The sequence below is a fragment of the Leucoraja erinacea genome, chromosome 5 (assembly GCF_028641065.1).
Source record: "Leucoraja erinacea ecotype New England chromosome 5, Leri_hhj_1, whole genome shotgun sequence".
Taxonomy (NCBI): domain Eukaryota; kingdom Metazoa; phylum Chordata; class Chondrichthyes; order Rajiformes; family Rajidae; genus Leucoraja; species Leucoraja erinaceus.
In genome coordinates, this window is record NC_073381.1 from 84,151,251 (window position 1) to 84,170,137 (window position 18,887).

Here is an 18,887-nt window from a genome sequence, read left to right on the forward strand (position 1 = left end):
GGTTAATTGGCTTGGTATAATTGTAAATTGTTCCTGGTGTGTGTGTGATATCATTAGTGTGCAGGGATGGGTGGTCGGCATGGACTCGGTGGGCTGAAGGGCCTGTTTCCACACTGCATCTCTAAACTAAAGTGCACTGTTTATCACCATGGGATGAATAGATGATAGTGCTACTGTCTGACAATTGGGCGAGGATTGTAAGTTTACCTTCCATTCAGTAAAGCATAGCTCTAGGTGAGGAGAGTGGGCGGATTTGCCATAGCCCTTCCTGCTTTCCTGGTTTGTCCTGCTGGCGTTTTGCAGACTCCGCCCCCACTGCTGCTGCTTCGTGACACAGCCGAGTGTGAGCGAGGAACAGACTGACAGGAGTTGCATCAGCTGCTGCCCCACCCAAGCTGCTGAACCGGTTCTTATCTTTGCCCACAGCACCTCGGTGACACTGGGTAGTGGCTCTATCCATTTCTCTCCACAGAATCTGCTTGGCTCACTGAGTTCCTCCAGCACTTTGTTTATCCTTGCTCAAGATTCCAGATGCATGCCTCTTCATCATTCAACTCTTGATTGACACAAAACCCCACTGATTGGGGAATCTCTGTGAGCCCTTCAGCCCATCATGCTCAGCTCAGCCTATCAACCTCCCAATTGTCAGACAGCAACACTCGTCTATTCATACATGGTGTAAAAGCATGAACGGGATACTGATTTTAGATGTTTAAGAACGAACTGCAGATGCTGGAAAATCGAAGGTTACAAAAATGCTGTAGAAACTCAGCGGGTGCAGCAGCATCTAGGAGCGAAGGAAATAGGCAACGTTTCGGGTCGATGATCAGCCATGATCATATTGAATGGCGGTGCTGGCTCGAAGGTCCAAATGAACTACTCCTGCACCTATTTTTCTGTTACCATCCCCACTTCCTGCCTCAGATGTTTTTCAGTAAACTGTCTCTGCCTCCTCCTCCCAGATTGGCAATGGTTTTGATTTTTCCGATCAGTCTGCTATTGGAACTTGCTAAAGTCCTCCCCTGATTAATATTGCTGGTTAAAGGCTGAGTTATGTCATTTTCAATTCACCCACTCAGTACACCTCCCCTCCTCCCTCCTCAAACACCATGTATCATCCCATTTTAAAGATGCCAGTCTCCCCCCTATCTCGACCTTCATTAGCTGCTGGGATAGACACACAAATACCTGCATTCCGGGGCAAGTGAAACTCCTTCCTGGCCCAATCGAAGCAAGGCATCTGTGTACCAGGTGACCTCTGGCTGCAAGGACAAATACCCACCTCTCCCCACACTCCCAACTAGCTCAGCACTGACGCTTACCATTTTCCTTCATGCATTTACAAAACAAATACCTTGTCTTTTCATTGTTACATAATACTTTCAATGCACTTTGCCCTCCTAGTTTTCTTTTCAATTAGCAAGTCAGAGAAACTATCACTTAAAATTATTTATTAAAGGCAAATATCTCTGTACATCTTTATATACAGAAATAATGTACATAATGACCTATATCACACAAAGGAAAACATTGTTGTAAGCACTTTTCTGCTGATTCACTCCCCAGCCCAACTAAAACTCCCTCTCCCTCTTGCTACACACCCTTGGGGAAGGGAGAGCACTGTGAATAATAACTGAAGTCCCAATGTTGCTTTATGAGAATTACTGGAAAATGTTGGCATGAACATATATTTTAGAAGTGTTAAGATAAAGAATATTTTGAAATTAAGAAAACAATCAGGGTTGGGCACACTCAAGTTCCCTCTACACTCTCATAGCCACGGAGATATACAGCATGGAAACGGCCCCTTTGGCCCAACTCGTCCACTCCCAGGGCACAGGAGTGAAGCTCCCACTACACTGGCCTGTCGCAGATTCAGTTATACAGTTCAGGACCCAACTCACCCAGGCCGACCAAGAAGCCCATCCACACGTCACAATTGTCAGTGTTTGACCCATATCCCTTTAAACCTTTCCACGTACCTGCCTCAACTACTTCCTGCCAGCTCCTTAAATAGATGTACCACAACTCCCAGGGTTAGACAGAGTGAAGCTCATCCTATATGTCCTGTCATTTCCCCCCCCCCCCCCCAGTAAAAAAAGGTTGGCCACAGAATGAAGCTTCCTCTTCACTGTCCTGTCACAGTGCACCAAACATAGGCAAATGCGACGAACTTTGGCAAGCATCTTAATTGGTATTTTGGGCAAAACGACCCGTTTCCATGCTGTATAACTATGGCACACTGCCCCATCGCACATTGCCAGGGTCAAACACAAGAATGAAGCTCCTTCGCCATTGCCCCATCACACACTCCAGGGGCACGAGTTAGACACAGTGAAACTCCTTAGAAGCCATATCAAAAGAAGGCACTAACTCCTTGCTTTAACCTGCCATCATCTGTGCAGCAGCTTTTTGCATTCAGACACAGCACGTGGTTTTATCTCACCCGGTCCTGTGCTACCCAGCTCTGCCTGATGGGACAAGGAAGCTCCGTGAACTGCACAAGCAGGCAGGCAATCCAAAGAGCTGGGCTTGGATTTAAAACCAAAGAATCAGAGGGCTGTGAGAGCAGCCAGAGGAGGATAGGGTGGACTCATCCTGCAAGGACACGTGCTGAGGGTGTTCAGGTCTGGGCGTTTAATGGGGCTGAAGATGTGATCCCCCATGATCTTGGGCCAAGAGCAGTTGGAGTGGGTCTGGCACCTCGGGCTGGAGAGCAGATATGCCGGGACAATCCCGGGATCACTTGCTTTCAGGTCTTCTGCTCCATGATGACCTTGGTCACATGGCCGATGCCCTTCGTCACTCCCTCGCGGAACAGCAGCTTCGCACCCACCTTCAGGTACTCTGGGTGCTTGATAAAGCGGAAACGCACGACTGCCCTCTCTCCCGTTCTCAGCTCCTCCTGAAACACACAACGGTGTAGGTCAGAGACCAGAGGAGAGGCTAGACAGATCTGGATTGTTTGTTAGGAGTGTCAGAGGCCGAGGGGTGACCTGATCAAGGTATATAAAACTACGATTGGCGTGGATAGGTAGACAGTCAGAACCCAGTGTGGAAATGTCAAAGAGGGAAATAGCGTTAAGGTCAGAGGGGAAATGTTGAAAGCAGATGTGCAGGGCAAGTTTTCTTTTTTACACACAGTGGTGGGTACCTGGAATGCGCTGTCAACGGTGATGGTGGATAGTGGTGTTAAGGAGGCATTTAGATAGAAACATGCATATGAATGGATAATTCATGAATGGACAGATGAGATTTTCTAGGCATCATGTTTGGCCAAAGGGCCTTTGCAGTCCTGCTCTACGTTCAGGGAAGGGGTCAGGCCAGCGCAGTGCTGCAGGAGTGGGTTGGTTCAGGCTGACACACTCACCTTGCCGTGGATCAGCTCCACGATGGCAGTCTGCCGCACGTTGCCGACGTGCACTGTCACCTGAAAGCCCCTGCGGAAGGTCTTGGCGTGAAACAGCAGCACGATCTCGGATTCGAAAAGCGAGCTGACGGTCGGCTGCATCTCCAGGCTCAGCATCACCATGCCCTGTGGAAGGCCAGGGTTACTACCCACACCCACAGCCCCCACCCTTCCTCCCATCTCCACCGTTCCCCCTCCCCCTGCTGAGAATCCTCTCCTCCTTGCCCTGACCCTCCCCCAAAACCGTGATACAAAAGTCTGTCCTTCACCCAGCCCCATCCCACTGAGGACCGATCCTGGCCAGCTATGGACTAACCCCCACTCTGGACCAATCCCCCCCCCACCCCGTTGTTTCATGTGGGAACTATTCCCAAAGTGGGCGTCTCTCTGTCGCAGTTCCCACATGCAGTGTGCCAAGGCAGTCTGTCCACATTCGCAGTACAACTCCAGGTTGGTTCCAGCCGTGTACGAGTCCCCCAGCGAGTGCCCGTGAGCCGGGGTTGTGTTCCCCTCCCCTGTGCGAGCCCGCGACAGACACCCACCTTCCGCAGCAGGGCCCTGTCGAAGTTGCCCAGGGCCAGGGTGGCAGCCTGACCCGCTCTCAGCACGCGGCAGCCCGAGCGGTTTCGCTGGATGCTGCACACCGTCAGTGGCAGGAAGTGCCCGCTGTCCGTGGGGCCCACCACCAGCCGCTCGCCCTCTCTGCAAATGCCACTATGGGGGAGAAGCAAAACCAGACCCAGTCACTGCGATGCAGAGGGCAGATCACAATTAACAATGCAACCCATCAGCTCGTATCCTCAGTCCCCACTAACACCAGCCTTACTGGAGGCAGCCATGAGCACAGCCACACCACAGTGGTACTGGCTGGTACAATGTCCCCCTGGGGCCAGGGCTGAGGCAGGGCATTGCTGAGCAGCTTTAGAACAGCAGATGGAGAAGGCTCAACAGGCAGAAGGTGGGCGTTTCCGTACCAGTGTCTATGGCTGTCTGAAGAAGGGTCTTGACCCAAAACGTCACCCATTCCTTATCTCCAGAGATGCTGTCTGTCCCGCTGAGGTACTCCAGCTTTTTGTGTCTATCCAGGTTCTGTATATGGGACATGGGTCTCCAGGCAGATTTTAAAGAGAAGCACGATATTAGAGGTGAGAATTTCCAGATTATTCCCAGTTTCACATACAGTGATGCAGAACTAGGGGATTGAATATGCGAGTAGTGAGAAGGTGCAAGAAGGAAAGCTTTGGATCTGTTTGTATGCGACAACTGCACCACCATCCACCTCACCCGAGACTGCGAAGAACTGACCCATTCCATCCCTGCACCAGGCTGCTGCACGTGGAACTTTACACAAACTGACAACAGTTACAGCAAAGACGCCTACTGGGAACATTAATTCTTACCTGTACAGGGTCCCACCAACGACTGTCCCCACATCAGGTACAGAATAGATTTCATCCACCTGTACAAATGAGGAAGCAACAAATAATTGGGGAAAACTCACACAAGCCAATCCCCATCCCAGTCCTCCACACAACCCCGTGTACATCTTTAATGCTGTACCACCTCCTTACTCACCAAAACCGCAAGCCTGGCACCTGCACACACCCCACCCTTCCCCCTGAAGTATCAGGCACACACACACCAATGCTGGTGTTTAAAGAGTACAAGGAGAGGTTTGCCCACAAGAGAGGAGTTGAGGGCTGTAGCCCAGGCTGCTGCACGATTTCACAACACAGCAGAGAAACCCCAGTGGGCTCCTAACCCAGATTCCAGCTACGTTCCAGGGGAGAGGGCTACAAGCAGGTGGTACTAAAGGAGGGTTGTACTGCTGAAGGTGCTGTCTTTCGACTGAAACATCAAAGCCTGGTACAGCTGCCTTTACCCTTTTTGACACCAAGCTTCAATTAACATCAACTGGGAGTAGTGGGGCTATTTTGACCCTGCTGCATGTTGACCTGCAATGTTCCCTCAGTTGCCGAAGGATCTAAAACACAATCCACAAGCACAGAACCAAGTGATGAACTCTGGTCTCACGCTTTACCTGAAACTCAGTCAGCTGCTGCATCAGCTCCTCCTGCTCCTTACTGTTGGTCAGTGGAGGTAGCACATTGAGGAAAACCTTCAGCAGGTCCAGGTTTACCCCGTTCACACTGGACAGTGTGAAGATTGGAGTGATGCTAAACAGAACAGATAGGGACATTACCAACACATGCTGCATTCCTCTCAATGCTCCTTGGTCTCTCACAGTGTTAAGGAGTAATTGCCGAGCTGTTGTGGGCGACCTCACCAAGGTTTACTCATCCCGCTTCAGTTGAAGGGCTGAACTGGGCAGAGGATTCCTGGGGAGAGAGGGCCACGGTGGGACACACCATCTTCAGGCTTGGATCCACACAGGCCCACGCTACCTCGTGCCAGTGAACACAACAGGCACTGTGCACACAGGAGGTATGTCACAGCAAGGGCAGAGGGTTGTTTATTGTTGAATAGGTGGCCCTATTCAGAAGAACAAGCAGGGTCGCTCAGCTCCCACTTTACAGCGGTTATGCACACACGGGGCTAGGAACAAGTGTTGAGCCATCGCCAAAGCTTGGCCTTGAATGATTTGCTGGCCGACACAAGGGGGGAGGGCCTGGAGTTACGTGTACACCAGGCTGGGCACAGATAGCATTTCACCTCCACCAACACATCGAGACGCGTGGCAGTGTTCACCATTACCACTCGACACTAGGCTTTTATTTTATTCCCCGAACGGAACCACTGCGGTTAGCCCTGTATCCTCTGGTTCATTGCCGTTACCCCACTTTACCAAATGGAGTTTACAGGCCACTCTGCCCTGTACTGTCTGCCCTGGAACAAGCAATGGTCATGAGGAGCATTGCAGAAGCGCGTCCTCACTCCTTCCCCTCCTTGTGCTCATCCAGCTTCCCCGGAAACACATGGGCCTCCTCAGGAGCTGTCGCCACTTCCTCACACTCGGGTCATAGAATCACGGTAGGTGCAGGAGTAGGCCATTCGAGCCAGCACCGCCATTCAATATGATCATGGCTGATCAGGTCAGAGTCTCCTGAGTTTGCGACTGGTCCGCCAGAACCCCCCTCCCTGTGGCCCGCCCGCTCAGCTGCCGTCTCCCAGCCAGTTGCTGCCCGACCTCCAATATCTCACCGGGAGACCACACTGACCCGCACCCCAAGGTTGCAGGACATCCATTCCCACCTCAACATAAAGTCAAGAGGCTGCGATACTGCCCTGTGAACGGCGGGGGAACAGGGTGTCACCTTACCTGGGCGACTGAGCAAACTGCTGGGCAGCTGTTACGGCGTCGTCACTGCTGGACACCAGCAGCGGCACCTTGTTGCACCCGGGCTGCTTCAAGACCATCTCCAGCTGTCTGACGGTGCGCTCAATGGTGCTCTTGGTGCACAGGTCCACTTTACTGATCACAATGAAGAAGGGCACCTTGAGGGCCATGGCCAAGCCCAGGTGCTCCCGGGTGGTGCCAGCTACAGACACGAGAGATGACAGGGCTCACACAACCTCAGTCAGAATCACAATTGTTAATCAACAAGCCGGTAGCGAGGCAGAGGAGAGGATGTGAGGGGTGAACAATATGAGCAACATAGATAGGGTAGAGAGCAGCAAACAGTTTCCCATGGCACAAATGGATGTTTTAGGTTAAGGAATTAGATTCATGGGGAAAATAATGAAGAATCTTTCCCTCCAGCGAATGCTTGGAGTTTAGAACGCACTGGCTGCAGGGTGGTGGGTGCAGGAGGTCTGACGGCATTAATCTGGATGAGCTCTTGAATGACCAAGGCAGAGGGGATCAAGGCTAGGAAGTGGGATTGGTATTGGTATCGATGGGAACATGGTTGGTATGGACATGGTGGCCAAAGTGCATGGTTCCTGATGATTAAGGTTCAGACTCGCTGGATGCAGGCCAGCAGCAGCAGCAGCAGCAGCACTGGATGCACCTTGGAGCGAGCATGGCACAGTGCAGGATAACCAGTGGTCCCAGCACACATGCTGCAGTGGGGGGAGGGGGATGACCCTCTCATCCGAACTCTCACCCTGTAGGGAGGTCACTGGGAAGTAGGAACAGGTTTGCACCCTGGAGAGCAGAGTCGGAGGGCTTTGCTTGAAGTCGCACCCATCAGGCCACTCCAGCACCAGTCGAGGGAAATTCATGCCTGCAGGGCCCAGTTGCTGTCTACAGACAGAGCCCCTCCACCCAGAGAGATTGCTTCACCGACGGGGTCACTGGGACGAGTTTCATCCAATCTCCACAACTAAACATATCTCTGCAGACCTCACTGGGCGAGGATCAAGAGCTGGTGATCACATGAATTGTTGGTGGGGCTGCACTTGGTAATATGTTGCTCGGTTTTGGTGACCCTCTTAAAGGAGAGATGCCATTAAGCTGGAAAGAGTGCAGAGAAGATTTGTGAAGATGTTGCCAGGACTCGAGGGGGTGAGCTATAAGGAAAGGTTAGGCAGGCTAGGACTTTATTCCTTGAAGCTCAGGAGGCTGAGGGTTGATTGTATAGAGATGCATTAATCATGGGAAGTTTAGATAGGATGAATGCACAGTCTTTTCCCCAGGCAATCAAGAACAAATCAAGAAGTCGAGGGCTGAAGAAGGGACTCGACGCAAAACGTCACCCATTCCTTCCCTCCAGAGATGCTGCCTGTCCCGCTGAGTTATTCCAGCATTTTGTGTCTACCTTTGATTTAAACCAGTATCTGCAGTTCTTTCTTACACAAGAACTGGAGGGCATTGGCTTGTAAGTGAGAGGGGAAAGACTTAATAGAAACTCAAGGAGGGAAACTTTTTGCACATGGAGGATGGTGGGTATATGGAATGAGCTTCCACAGAACGTATTTGAGGCAGGTACAATAATACATGTAAATAACATTTGGACAGGAGCATGGATAGGAAAGGTGGAGATGGTTATGGACCAGGGGCGGGCAAAGTGGGACCAGCTTGGATGGGGCATCTTGGTCGGCCGAAGCTGTCACTTGGTGCCCAGTACTGCCTCCACTCCCACCTTCCACCACCAAAGCCCAATTTTGGCAAAACATACATACCTATGCCCGTGTTGGCACTGACAACAAGCATGGCAAAGTCGGGGCAGTAGCTGGTGAGACCAAAGATGGTGGTCTTCAGGTACTTGTGGTGTCCTGCCAAGTCGATGAAAGTGATCATTTTGGAGGCACTTTCACAGATGACCTCTGCTGTGCGCGAGTCGCTGTAATTTACCACCTTCAGAGAGGGACAACAGAGGGTTACAACACGGAGACCCCAGTCTGAGCCCGACACTAACACAGGTGAGGAATCTCAGATTTAAGGTTCAGTCTATCCAGATCCCAATACTGGGACTCATGGCTGGGAATGGGACCCTATTTACTATCCAGTGAGTTGAGCTGAGATGCGATATCCCATCTCCATTCACCAGCACTAACTGCCACCTGCTTGCAAACAACAAGGGTGGTTGGAGTCTGGAACGCACTGCTCGAGGGGTGGACGCAACTTTAAACAAGTATATGGACTCACACTTGAATTAACAATGCGTAGAAGGCGATGGACCAACTGCTTGTAAATGCAGTCAGTGTGTAGATGGGTGCTTATTGGTCAGCATAGATGTGGTGGGCCAAAGGGCATGTGCTGACTAGGCCAATAGAACTGAGAGTCCATTCAATGCATTGTACTACCCTTCCCCCACCAATGATGGGAGGGATAACACTTGCCTGATGTTCCCATTCTCCACCCTGCAAATGTTTGCAGGACGTTTCATCAGGACCCTCCTGAATCCCCAGCCCCAACCCACTGGTAGGCAGCAAGGGTTTGAATGGCCATCCCAGCAGCCCCATGCTTCACCACGGGGCCGGGAAGGATGGCAGCACTTCCACAGGGTCGCGGTCCAGATGCGAGCTTCTACAGGCCAGGGAGGTGGGGTGGAGGATCTACCTCTCCTTTGCTGTTGAATCCCAGGATCTCGAAGCTGATGCTGGATGTGCGGCCTGACTGGATCTCATGCAGGTGCCTGAAGAGGTTGAGCCGTGCTCTGCCGCGCCCGTTATCCAGCTCGCCCTGCGTCAGGACCCCCAGCAGGGTTGACTTCCCGGAGTCCACGTTCCCGAGGACAGCCACTCGCAGGTCGAGGAACTGCAGGGAAATGCAGGGCACAGATTACACCCACTAGACCCGCCGTGCACCAACCTCCCCCAGTGTGCAATCACAGCCCGACTCAGCACAGCCGCGCCACACCTTCCTGCCCACCCCGCACCACGACAGCATACACCCTTCACTCAGCTGCAAACTCCTATCTTCAGACATGCCATTCAGTCCATCGTGCCCGTGCCAGCTCCATAGGCCTGTCAATCCCATAGCAAGATATTAACTGGTTCTTTTACGTGATCATTGACGACCAGCTAAATGCTTCCATTATTCTCGGATTTCTAGCACCTGCTGTCTGACATCTTTAGATCTTGGATGAGGTCCCTTGCAGCGTGTCAGGCCCTGCTCTCCAGCACCCGGTTACAGTGCAAACATCCCACTCATTCCAAGCCTTCCACAATCAGCTGGCCCGTTGCATCCATGGTGCATTCAGCTCCTGGGGACCACCCACTTTACGAGTGGACCCTTCAGCGAGGGACCCGCTCCTGCTGGTGGAGAAGATACCCACCAGCAAGGTCAACAGGCAGAGAACAATGTGCCCTACATATGACCAATTCGGGGAGCAAGCATGATTCAGTGGGGCCTGGGTCCAGAACAAGTGAGGGAAGCAGCCCTGGGCCATACCTGTTGGTCATCAGGAACTTTCCGAATCAAAACCTCAGCAATCCGTCGGGGGGAGTCTACGTCATAGGCAACGTTGCACTCCCGCAGAATCGTGATGTCCGCTCCCACCCTGCACACAAAACAAACAGCACTCAGTTATAGCAAGCCAGCGCACACTGCACTGGGTACTGACCTCCTCGGTGGGGTCTATTGCTGGACCCCCCCCTCCCTCAGCCCACACGACTGCCCAGAGGGAGTGAGCCCACATACTTCTCTGCCATCCTGCGCAGGGTTTTGAGTGAGGCCTTGAGCTCGTCCTCGGACAGCCCCACCAACAGACCGTTGTCCTCCACCCCGATCTGATAAACAGCCTCGCCGCGGCCTTCCTGGAGACGCCACTTCATCTGTGTGACCAGGTGTTCAAAGCGGTACTGCGACGGATTGACCAGCTTCAGCTGAGGAGGCAAAGCATACATTACTAGGGCAGCCAGAAATAAACGGAGGAGCACCAACATGCAACTCAATTCAGCAGTCAGACTCCTGCAGCCCTGCAAACATTTCCACCACGAGTACAAGCTCATTCTGTAGATGATCTACAAATGGGCACCATCCCCATCAACACACCTCAACTCTACCTATACCCATGCCCACACTGTACACAGACATCCATCTCCCCTCTCTCGACACAGCCTCCTCAGCCCAAACTCATGAGACCACATGGGTAGAAACAATGAATCAAAATAGGGGGTGCTTACAAAAGGTGCCAGAGGGAGAGGGTGCAGCTAATTTCAGAGGAGAGACAATAACCACATAACACTCACAACGGAAACTTGTGTTAGCAGTAGGAAGGATATAGAATCTGCAGAACTTTTGTAATTAATTCAAGAATGTTGTCATGTCAACAAATGTGAGCAGGCTCTGACACTTATTTTAATTCAGGTAGCTATTTGCCTGTCAAGCTGCGCCTCTTCCACCGGTGGCTGCTGCCAATCCTGTCCCCCAGCACCAGTTTCCAGTGCTGTCTACACATTCCTTGATCTGGTTAGAAGCTGACGTTCCATCAATCTCCCAGCTGCTACAGCCATTCTGGTAACAGTTTGGAAGATTCACCAGCCTCTGGGTGAAGGAGTTTCTTCTCAGCTCTGTCCTGAATGGCTGACTCCTCCTTTATATGTGCACCCGAATCTGGACCACGCTGGGAAAACAACTCAGCATCTACCCTGTCAAGTACTGTGTGCGTTTCAATTGGATCATTGCACGGTCACCAAACACACAGTGCCTAATCTCAGCTGCTAAAATGGCGAGACGGATGTCAGGGATTATGGGGGTGGAGGAAGGAGAATGGGGCTGAGAGGGAAAGATAGATCAGCCAGGATTGAATGGCGGAGTAGACTGGATGGGCCGTATGGCCTAATTCTGCTCCAAGAACTGATGAACATGGACTTACCTTATACTCGATGTTTCCTTCTTCTGCCTGTAAAAAAAAGGGAAGCAAGAGTCAAGAGTGTTTTATTGTCATATGTCCCAGATAGAACAATGCAATTCTTACTTGCTGCAGCACAACAGAATATGTAAACATAGTATAATATTGATAAACGAGAGAGAAAAGAAACGGTCAGTGTGTATAGATATACACACACACACTCACACTCAAAAAACAAACAAAATAGTGCCATAATAATAGTCTATTGTAGTTCAGATGAGGTTGTAGTGTTTAATAGCCTGATGGCTGAAGATTTCCATAGGTCACTAGCACTGAACATCTCCGTCAAAACAAAAATCCCCGAGTGTAGCCATTCCCACAATAATCACTTCCACAGAGCAACAATGAGAGGCCCCTGGTGAATTTGTTACACAGCCAGCACTGGGACTTCATTCAACTTGGGTGAGTAAATTAAAAGGTTCAATGTAGAATGTTCAAAGGGCTGAGGTCAGGCCACAGAGGCAACAACAACCTCCACTCCAGGCTCAGACACGGGTACCGAGCTGTGCAGAAGATGATGGTCATTATGCAGGTTTAACTAACTCAGTATACGGAGCTGGGTTATTGATGCATGGTCTTGACCTGTGCAGCAAATGCCAAAGAGAAAGAGAGTGGGCACCAGGGCAGCATGAAAGGAATGACTGACAAATGCAGACACAATGGCAAGAGAAGAGGTAATTGCGGGAGGACAATCAACTTCTTTCTGGATGAGCAAAGGTAAACCTTGCTAACCACCTGTTGTGAAGTAATACGAGTTGTTGCCGGAAGTTCAAGTTACACATTAGTTCCCAGTTTTGTAACACAGCTGATTACTCATAGACACACATTTATTCCCAATGTTCTAACAAAGATGATGATTTGTTCCTGCCAACAGGGCCATCTTTCACTGCCCACATGAATCTGACTGTGAACAACTGACTCCAAAGGTCCCAGGGATCAAAACTATGATTTACAGTGCTGGACTGCATGTTCTTCCTAGTCTCCCCCCACTCGGACATTCAGGTGGTGACCAACAGGCCGGGACACCATGGCCAACCTCGGAATGAGATCATCGAGCCCGGTCAGAGCAGGGCAGGGGACAGGGCCGTGACCAACACGACTCATGGGTGCACACATGTCCATTGCCCCCTCCCCTCCCCAAGGTCACTTAGGCGCAGGGACACCTTGCCGACAGGTCCCAAACACTCAGAGACGACGGAAGCAGCTGTACAGCAAGGTAGCGGAACAAAGGTCAGCTCGAGCAAATAAACCACAGGTGATAGAAATCAAAAATAAACTGCGATTGCTGTAAGCATTAAGCATGCGAGGTTGCACCCGTGGAGAGAGATAGCAACAAGGATCAATGCCTTGAGTTCAGGACCCTGGAAAATAGAGAATAAGCATTGGGGTAGGAGAGAAAAACCAATGATAGGGTGCCCAGGTTACAAATACTTCAAATCCCAACAGTTAGCAACAGAAGTGAAACAAAACGGGATGGTCATCTAACTAATTTGCATCCTGCACTCAAATTCACTTGGACCATCTCCGACATCTCCCTACCGTTTCTAGATCTCACCATCTCTATCACGTGAGACAGACTATTGACCGACATCTGTTACAAACCCACTGACTCCCAAGGCTATCTAGACTACACTTCTTCCCACCGTGCTTCCTGTAAAGACTCTATCTCCTACTCCCAATTCTTCAGCCTACGCCGCAACAGTGCCCAGGATGAGGTTTTCCATAGCAGGACATCGGAGAGGTCCTCATTCTTTAGGGAACGGGGGTTCCCCTCGTCCATTATAGATGAGGCTCACTAGGGTCAATATCCCACATCCCCGCTCTTCCTCCCCCTTCTCCCATTCGTAACAAGGACAGAATCCCCCTTGTCCTCACCTTCCACCCAATCAGCCGTCACATCCAACATTTTCACCACCTCCAATGGGATCCCACTACTGGCCACATCTTCCCATCTCCACCCCTTTCTGCTTACCGCAGAGACCGCTCCCTGGTCAACTCGTCCCTTCCCACCCAGACCACCCCCTCCCCAGGTACTTTCCCCTGCAACCGCAGGAGATGCAACACCTGTCCCTTTTCCTCCCCCCTCAACTCCATCCAAGGACCCCGACAGTCTTTTCAGGTGGGGCAGAGGTTCACTTGCAACTCCTCCAACCTCATCTACTGTATCCACTGTTCCAGGTGTCAACTCCTGTACATCGGCAAGACCAAGCGCAGGCTCGGTGATAGTTTCGCTGAACACCCCCGCTCAGTCCTCCTTAACCTACCTGATCTCCCGGTTGCTCAGCACTTTAACTCCCCCTCCCAATCTGCCCTTTCTGTCCTGGGCCTCATCCATTGTCCAAGTGAGGCCCAGTGCAAATTGGAGGAACAGCACCTCGTATTTCACTTGGGTAGTTTACACCCCAGTGGTATGAACATTGACTTCTACATCCCCTCCCCCCTTCCCAGTTCTCCCACCAGTCTTACTGCCTATGACTACATTTTATCTCTGGCCCACCCACTCCCCTGACATCAGTCTGAAGAAGGGCCACAACCCGAAAGGTCACCCATTCCTTCTCTCCAGAGATGCTGCCTGTTCTGCTGAGTTACTCCAGCATTTTGTGTCTACCACCAGAGGGGCAATTTGTATGTGATGCCAGAGAAAATGGGGCAATGTCTTACATGAATACCTCTCAGCAGGTCAGGCAGCATCTGTGGAAGGAATGGATAGATGACATATTGAGTCGAAACCCTTCTTCCAACTGATCATCAGACTGGCAGTCTGAAGAAGGGTCTTGACCTGAAATGTCACCTATTCCTTCGCTCCATAGATGCTGACTCACCCGCTGAGTTTCTCCAGCATTTTTGTCTACCGTCAATCTGAAGACAGTCAGTCTTGACACTTTACCTGATCTGCCCATTCCCTTCACAAATGTTGCCTGATCTGCCGAGTTCCTCCTCCAGCACTGTTTTTTGCTCAAGACTGCAGCATCTGCAGTTTCTCGTTCGAGAATGCAGGGCAGGGATGGTGACATTCTTGAACAAATTATCATCAAAACTTCAAAGGGGTTCCACTTCCTGCTCTCCCTTTAAACAGGTTTGTTGGAAAGTTTATCATTGGAAAAAAAATATTTAAAGGGTGTGAACCGACTAGCATGCAATAGCCTAGAAAATCTGCTAATCCGGCAAAGTCCCAAATGTCCAGAATTTTGGGAATTTCACTGTATTTCTCTAAATGCCTGCCACTACAGGCCCATTAGTTTCCAGCCAGCCTCTCCCTCACACCTTCATTTATTGAAAATCCAGACTTGGGATTGAACTACTTCACACACATAAAAAAGTCATATAACAGTCACTCATTCATAGGGAACCTTTCACGTTACATAATGCTAGATCCGAAATAGCTTTTTCCTGGTCAGCTCCGCAACAGTCTGATCTGGAGATCTCTCATCATTCCAGGAGTTTATCCTCTACATTTCCAGGAGTATTTGGCATTGTCCATTACACTCCCCCTCCAGTAAAAGCCTCCTTCATTACTACATTACTTGAACCTCATATTCCCTAACTTACATAGTGCGTCACATCACCTCTATAGTTCAGTCAAATAACTCCCCTGCTGATCCAAGATCTGTACAACTCCCTTGTTCACAGCATTACCCCTACCTCCTTTTTTTTATTACCAGTCTTTGTTAAATACTAAATGCCCTGGAATATTAGGATTCCCCTATTACAGCAGTAATAAAAAATCAAATTATACTCATTTACCAGTAATTCCTCAACGGAGGTGCTCATTCAACATCCATTAGACACAATGCATTTGAATTTGCCCCTAAATCTGTCTTAATCCCGGCTGCTGATTGTTTTGTTTTCACAGCATAAATATTTTACTTACCACATTTCTCTTATTTATAAACAATAGACTAAAGGAGCAGGAATAGGCCATTCGGCCATTCGAGCCAGCACCGCCATTCAATGCGATCATGGCTGATCATCCACAATCAGTACCCCGTTCCCGCCTTCTCTCCTGCCTAACTCTGTTATCCCAAAGAGTTCTATCTAATTCTCTCTTGAAAGCATCCAGAGAACCAGCCTTCATCGCCCTCCGAGGCAGAGAAATCTACACACTCACAACTGTGTGAAAACGTTTTTCCTCATTTCCGTTCTAAATGGTTTACCACTTATTCTTAAACTATGGCCCCTGGTTCTGGACCTCCCCAACATTGGGAACATGTTTCCTGCCTCTAGCGTATCCAAACCCTTAATAATCTTATATTTTTCAATAAGATGCCCTCTCATCCTTCTAAATTCCAGAGTATACAGGCCCAGCCACTTCATTCTATCAACATATGACAGTCCCGCCATCCTGGGAATTAACCTCGTGAACCTACGCTGCATTCCCTCAATAGCAAGAATGTCCTTCCTCAAATTAGGGGACCAACACTGCACACAATACTCCAGGTGTGGTCTCACTAAGGCCCTGTACAACTGCAGGAGGACCTCTTTACTCCTATACTCAACTCCTCTTGTTATGGAGGCCAACATGTCATTCAGTTTCTTCACTGCCTGCTGTACCTGCATGCTTACTTTCAGTGACTGATGAACAAGTACCCCCAGATCCCGTTGTACTTCTCCTTTCCCAACTTGACACCATTTAGATAATAATCTGCATTCCTGTTTTTGCCACCAAAGTGAATAACCTCACATTTATCCACATTAAACTTAGTTTTGTTTCTCGGCATACTGACCCGCTGTCTAGTTCCCATCCCACAGCTGACCTACTTTAACTACTCCTGAGGTCCTCCCTCACTGTTGTAGCAGTTGAAGGATTCTTCACCCATCACTGTACCCCACAGACCACAACTCAAAGCCACGACTCTCAACCAACCTCTGGACCCGGCCAATCTGTGGAATCCATTGACACAGACGGATAAGTCAGTGGACATGTTTAAGGCGGCAATTGTCAGATTCTTGATTGGTAAAGGGTTATGATTGATTGGATTATGGGAAGAAGGCAGGAGAATGGGGTTGAGTGGGAAAAGTAGATCTGCCATGATTGAACTTGACGGGCCGAATGGCCGAATTGTGCTCATCCAATTTATGAACATGAACCCAGCCCCATCATTGGACGGTGGTTGCATCATCCTTCACCGCCCACTCGCATCTTCCAGGCACCAGTAACCTCACTACCTGTCCCTCAGACCACGGCCACAACCCTCCTCATGTCTCTCTCTTCACCCCCTCAGCCCTCCTCTATCCCTCTCCCACCTCCCTCTCAATCCATCCCTCCTTCTCGCCCTCGCCCCCCCCTCTCTCTCCCCTCGGTGTCTCTCACCTCGGGCGGCAGGAAGGGCGGGTTGTTGCGGCCCCGCGGTCGACTCTTTGCCTTCTTGTGCCCGGTCTTGATCGTCGCGCTGCTTTTGCCCCTCTGAGATGGACAGGGCGCCGGAGATGCGCCGGTGGAACCGGAGCCGGGAGTTGGGGCGGATGTCAGGCTGCGGCCGGAGGACACTCTCGCCAGGCCAGCGCCGCGACTGCGTCCGGCCGGTACCCGGGCCGGGGCCGGGGCCGGGGCCGGGGCCGAGGGTGGCCGCACTGAACCGCGGCCCGGGATCGGGGCCGGGGTCGGGCTCCCCGCCCCTGCCCCGGGGCCCGGGACACCCCCAAACAGCTCGCTCATCCGCGGCTCCATGGCAACAGGCCCCGCGCTGCCACTCAAACACCAACTGTCGCCCAACGGCCGAGCATTGCGCCTGCGCAGCCTCCGCCGTCTACCCCACCAAAACACACATCACTGCGCCTGCGCGGACCCCCTCCCCCCCGACAAAAACACACATCACTGCGCCTGCGCGGATCTGGACAAAACACACATCACTGCGCCTGCGCGGATCTGGACAAAACACACATCACTGCGCCTGCGTGGACCTGGACCAAAACACACATCACTGCGGACCCCGATTGCCAACACAAATGCTTATTGCGCGTGCGCGGTTACCCCCCCTCCCTGGCCATCCACACGCGCATGCGTCCAGCAGGATCACTGCGGCTGCAGGAGGGCGCTCGGTGCTGGAGTCGCCCTGGGGGCATGGAGACCATGTTCTCCACAGATGCTGCCAGACCCTACCCGCTGAATTAATCCAACACTGTGAATGTTTGTACCCCCGCCCCACTATTCCCCCTCACCTTCACCTCTTCCCCCCTCCGTACGCTCATCTCCAATCCCCGAATTTCTCTTCCCCCCCCCCCCGACCTTTCCACCCACACTCCTCCGTCCCGCTTTACATTCACTCCTCTTTGTCTGACACCCTATGTTTCCTTTCCACCCCGAGCCTTTGTCACTTACTCCACCCACCTAACAATCAACCCCTTCATCTGTACCCACAGTCTCTTGCTCATAGTAGGGGAATTGAGGACCAGAGGACGTGGGTTCAAGGTGAAGGGGAAAGATTTAATAGGAAACTTTTTCGCACAAAGGGTGGTGGGTGTATGGAACAAGCTGCCAGAGGAGGTTGTTGAGGTAGGGACTATTGCAATGTTTAAGAAACAATTAGCCAGGTACATGGATAAGACAGGTTTAGAGGGATATGCAAAAAGAAAATGCTAAATTTATCATTAAAAAAATCTCCAAACTTACGAGTGGTGTGTGGAAAAGTAAGTTTTCTATCATAAGCTATTGTGATATATTTTGGCAAATAATAAAATGTCCTGACAGCTTAAACACCCATTCCCTTTCAAAAATATTGTCAATTTGCTGAGATTGATTATAGCCGATTAACAGCTAACAATTATGCCATTCCTTGGCTTGCATCTGAGTAAAATGTAATTCAAAACCCACGTATGGTTTACGATTTTTTTTTTAAATGGTAAATTTAGCTTCAGAAGCATTTTCTTTTTGCATGCAAAAACCCACTTGAGAACCATGGGCAAATTTAAAATTTTACAGGCAGATTTATCATTTCTGAAACTTAGATGCCAAAGGAATCAAGAAAAAACACAATGCCTTACTTTTGATGAAATGCAGTGAGCAAACGCGATAATTCCCAATATTTTCAATCTTGATATCTGCATGGCCAATGTTCACCAACCACTTTAGCTGTTGTTGTCCCTTCAGCAGTCGCTTCTCTCCACCATCATTTCTTCTCACTTTTGGAATTCTGAAGTAGGATAGATGTCTCCCATGGTTACCCCGATTTCCACAATTATTTACAGTGCAGAAATTGACCATTTCGGCGGTTTTTAAC

The 18,887-nt window shown here is 50.5% G+C and overlaps 1 protein-coding gene across 1 annotated transcript; it reads right to left on the minus strand.

The window, feature by feature from the left end:
- Positions 1-1,431: 1,431 nt before the first annotated feature.
- LOC129697501 (GTP-binding protein 2-like) lies at positions 1,432-17,389 on the minus strand. The gene is made up of 12 exons (XM_055636133.1): positions 16,982-17,389; positions 11,635-11,661; positions 10,458-10,642; positions 10,209-10,317; positions 9,375-9,572; positions 8,495-8,669; positions 6,690-6,909; positions 5,451-5,586; positions 4,810-4,868; positions 3,952-4,123; positions 3,371-3,535; positions 1,432-2,905 (listed from the first exon to the last, which is right to left on the minus strand). Exons 1-12 carry the CDS (start codon positions 17,336-17,338, stop codon positions 2,753-2,755), a joined length of 1,956 nt encoding a protein of 651 aa, XP_055492108.1. The 5' UTR covers positions 17,339-17,389; the 3' UTR covers positions 1,432-2,752.
- Positions 17,390-18,887: the final 1,498 nt, after the last annotated feature.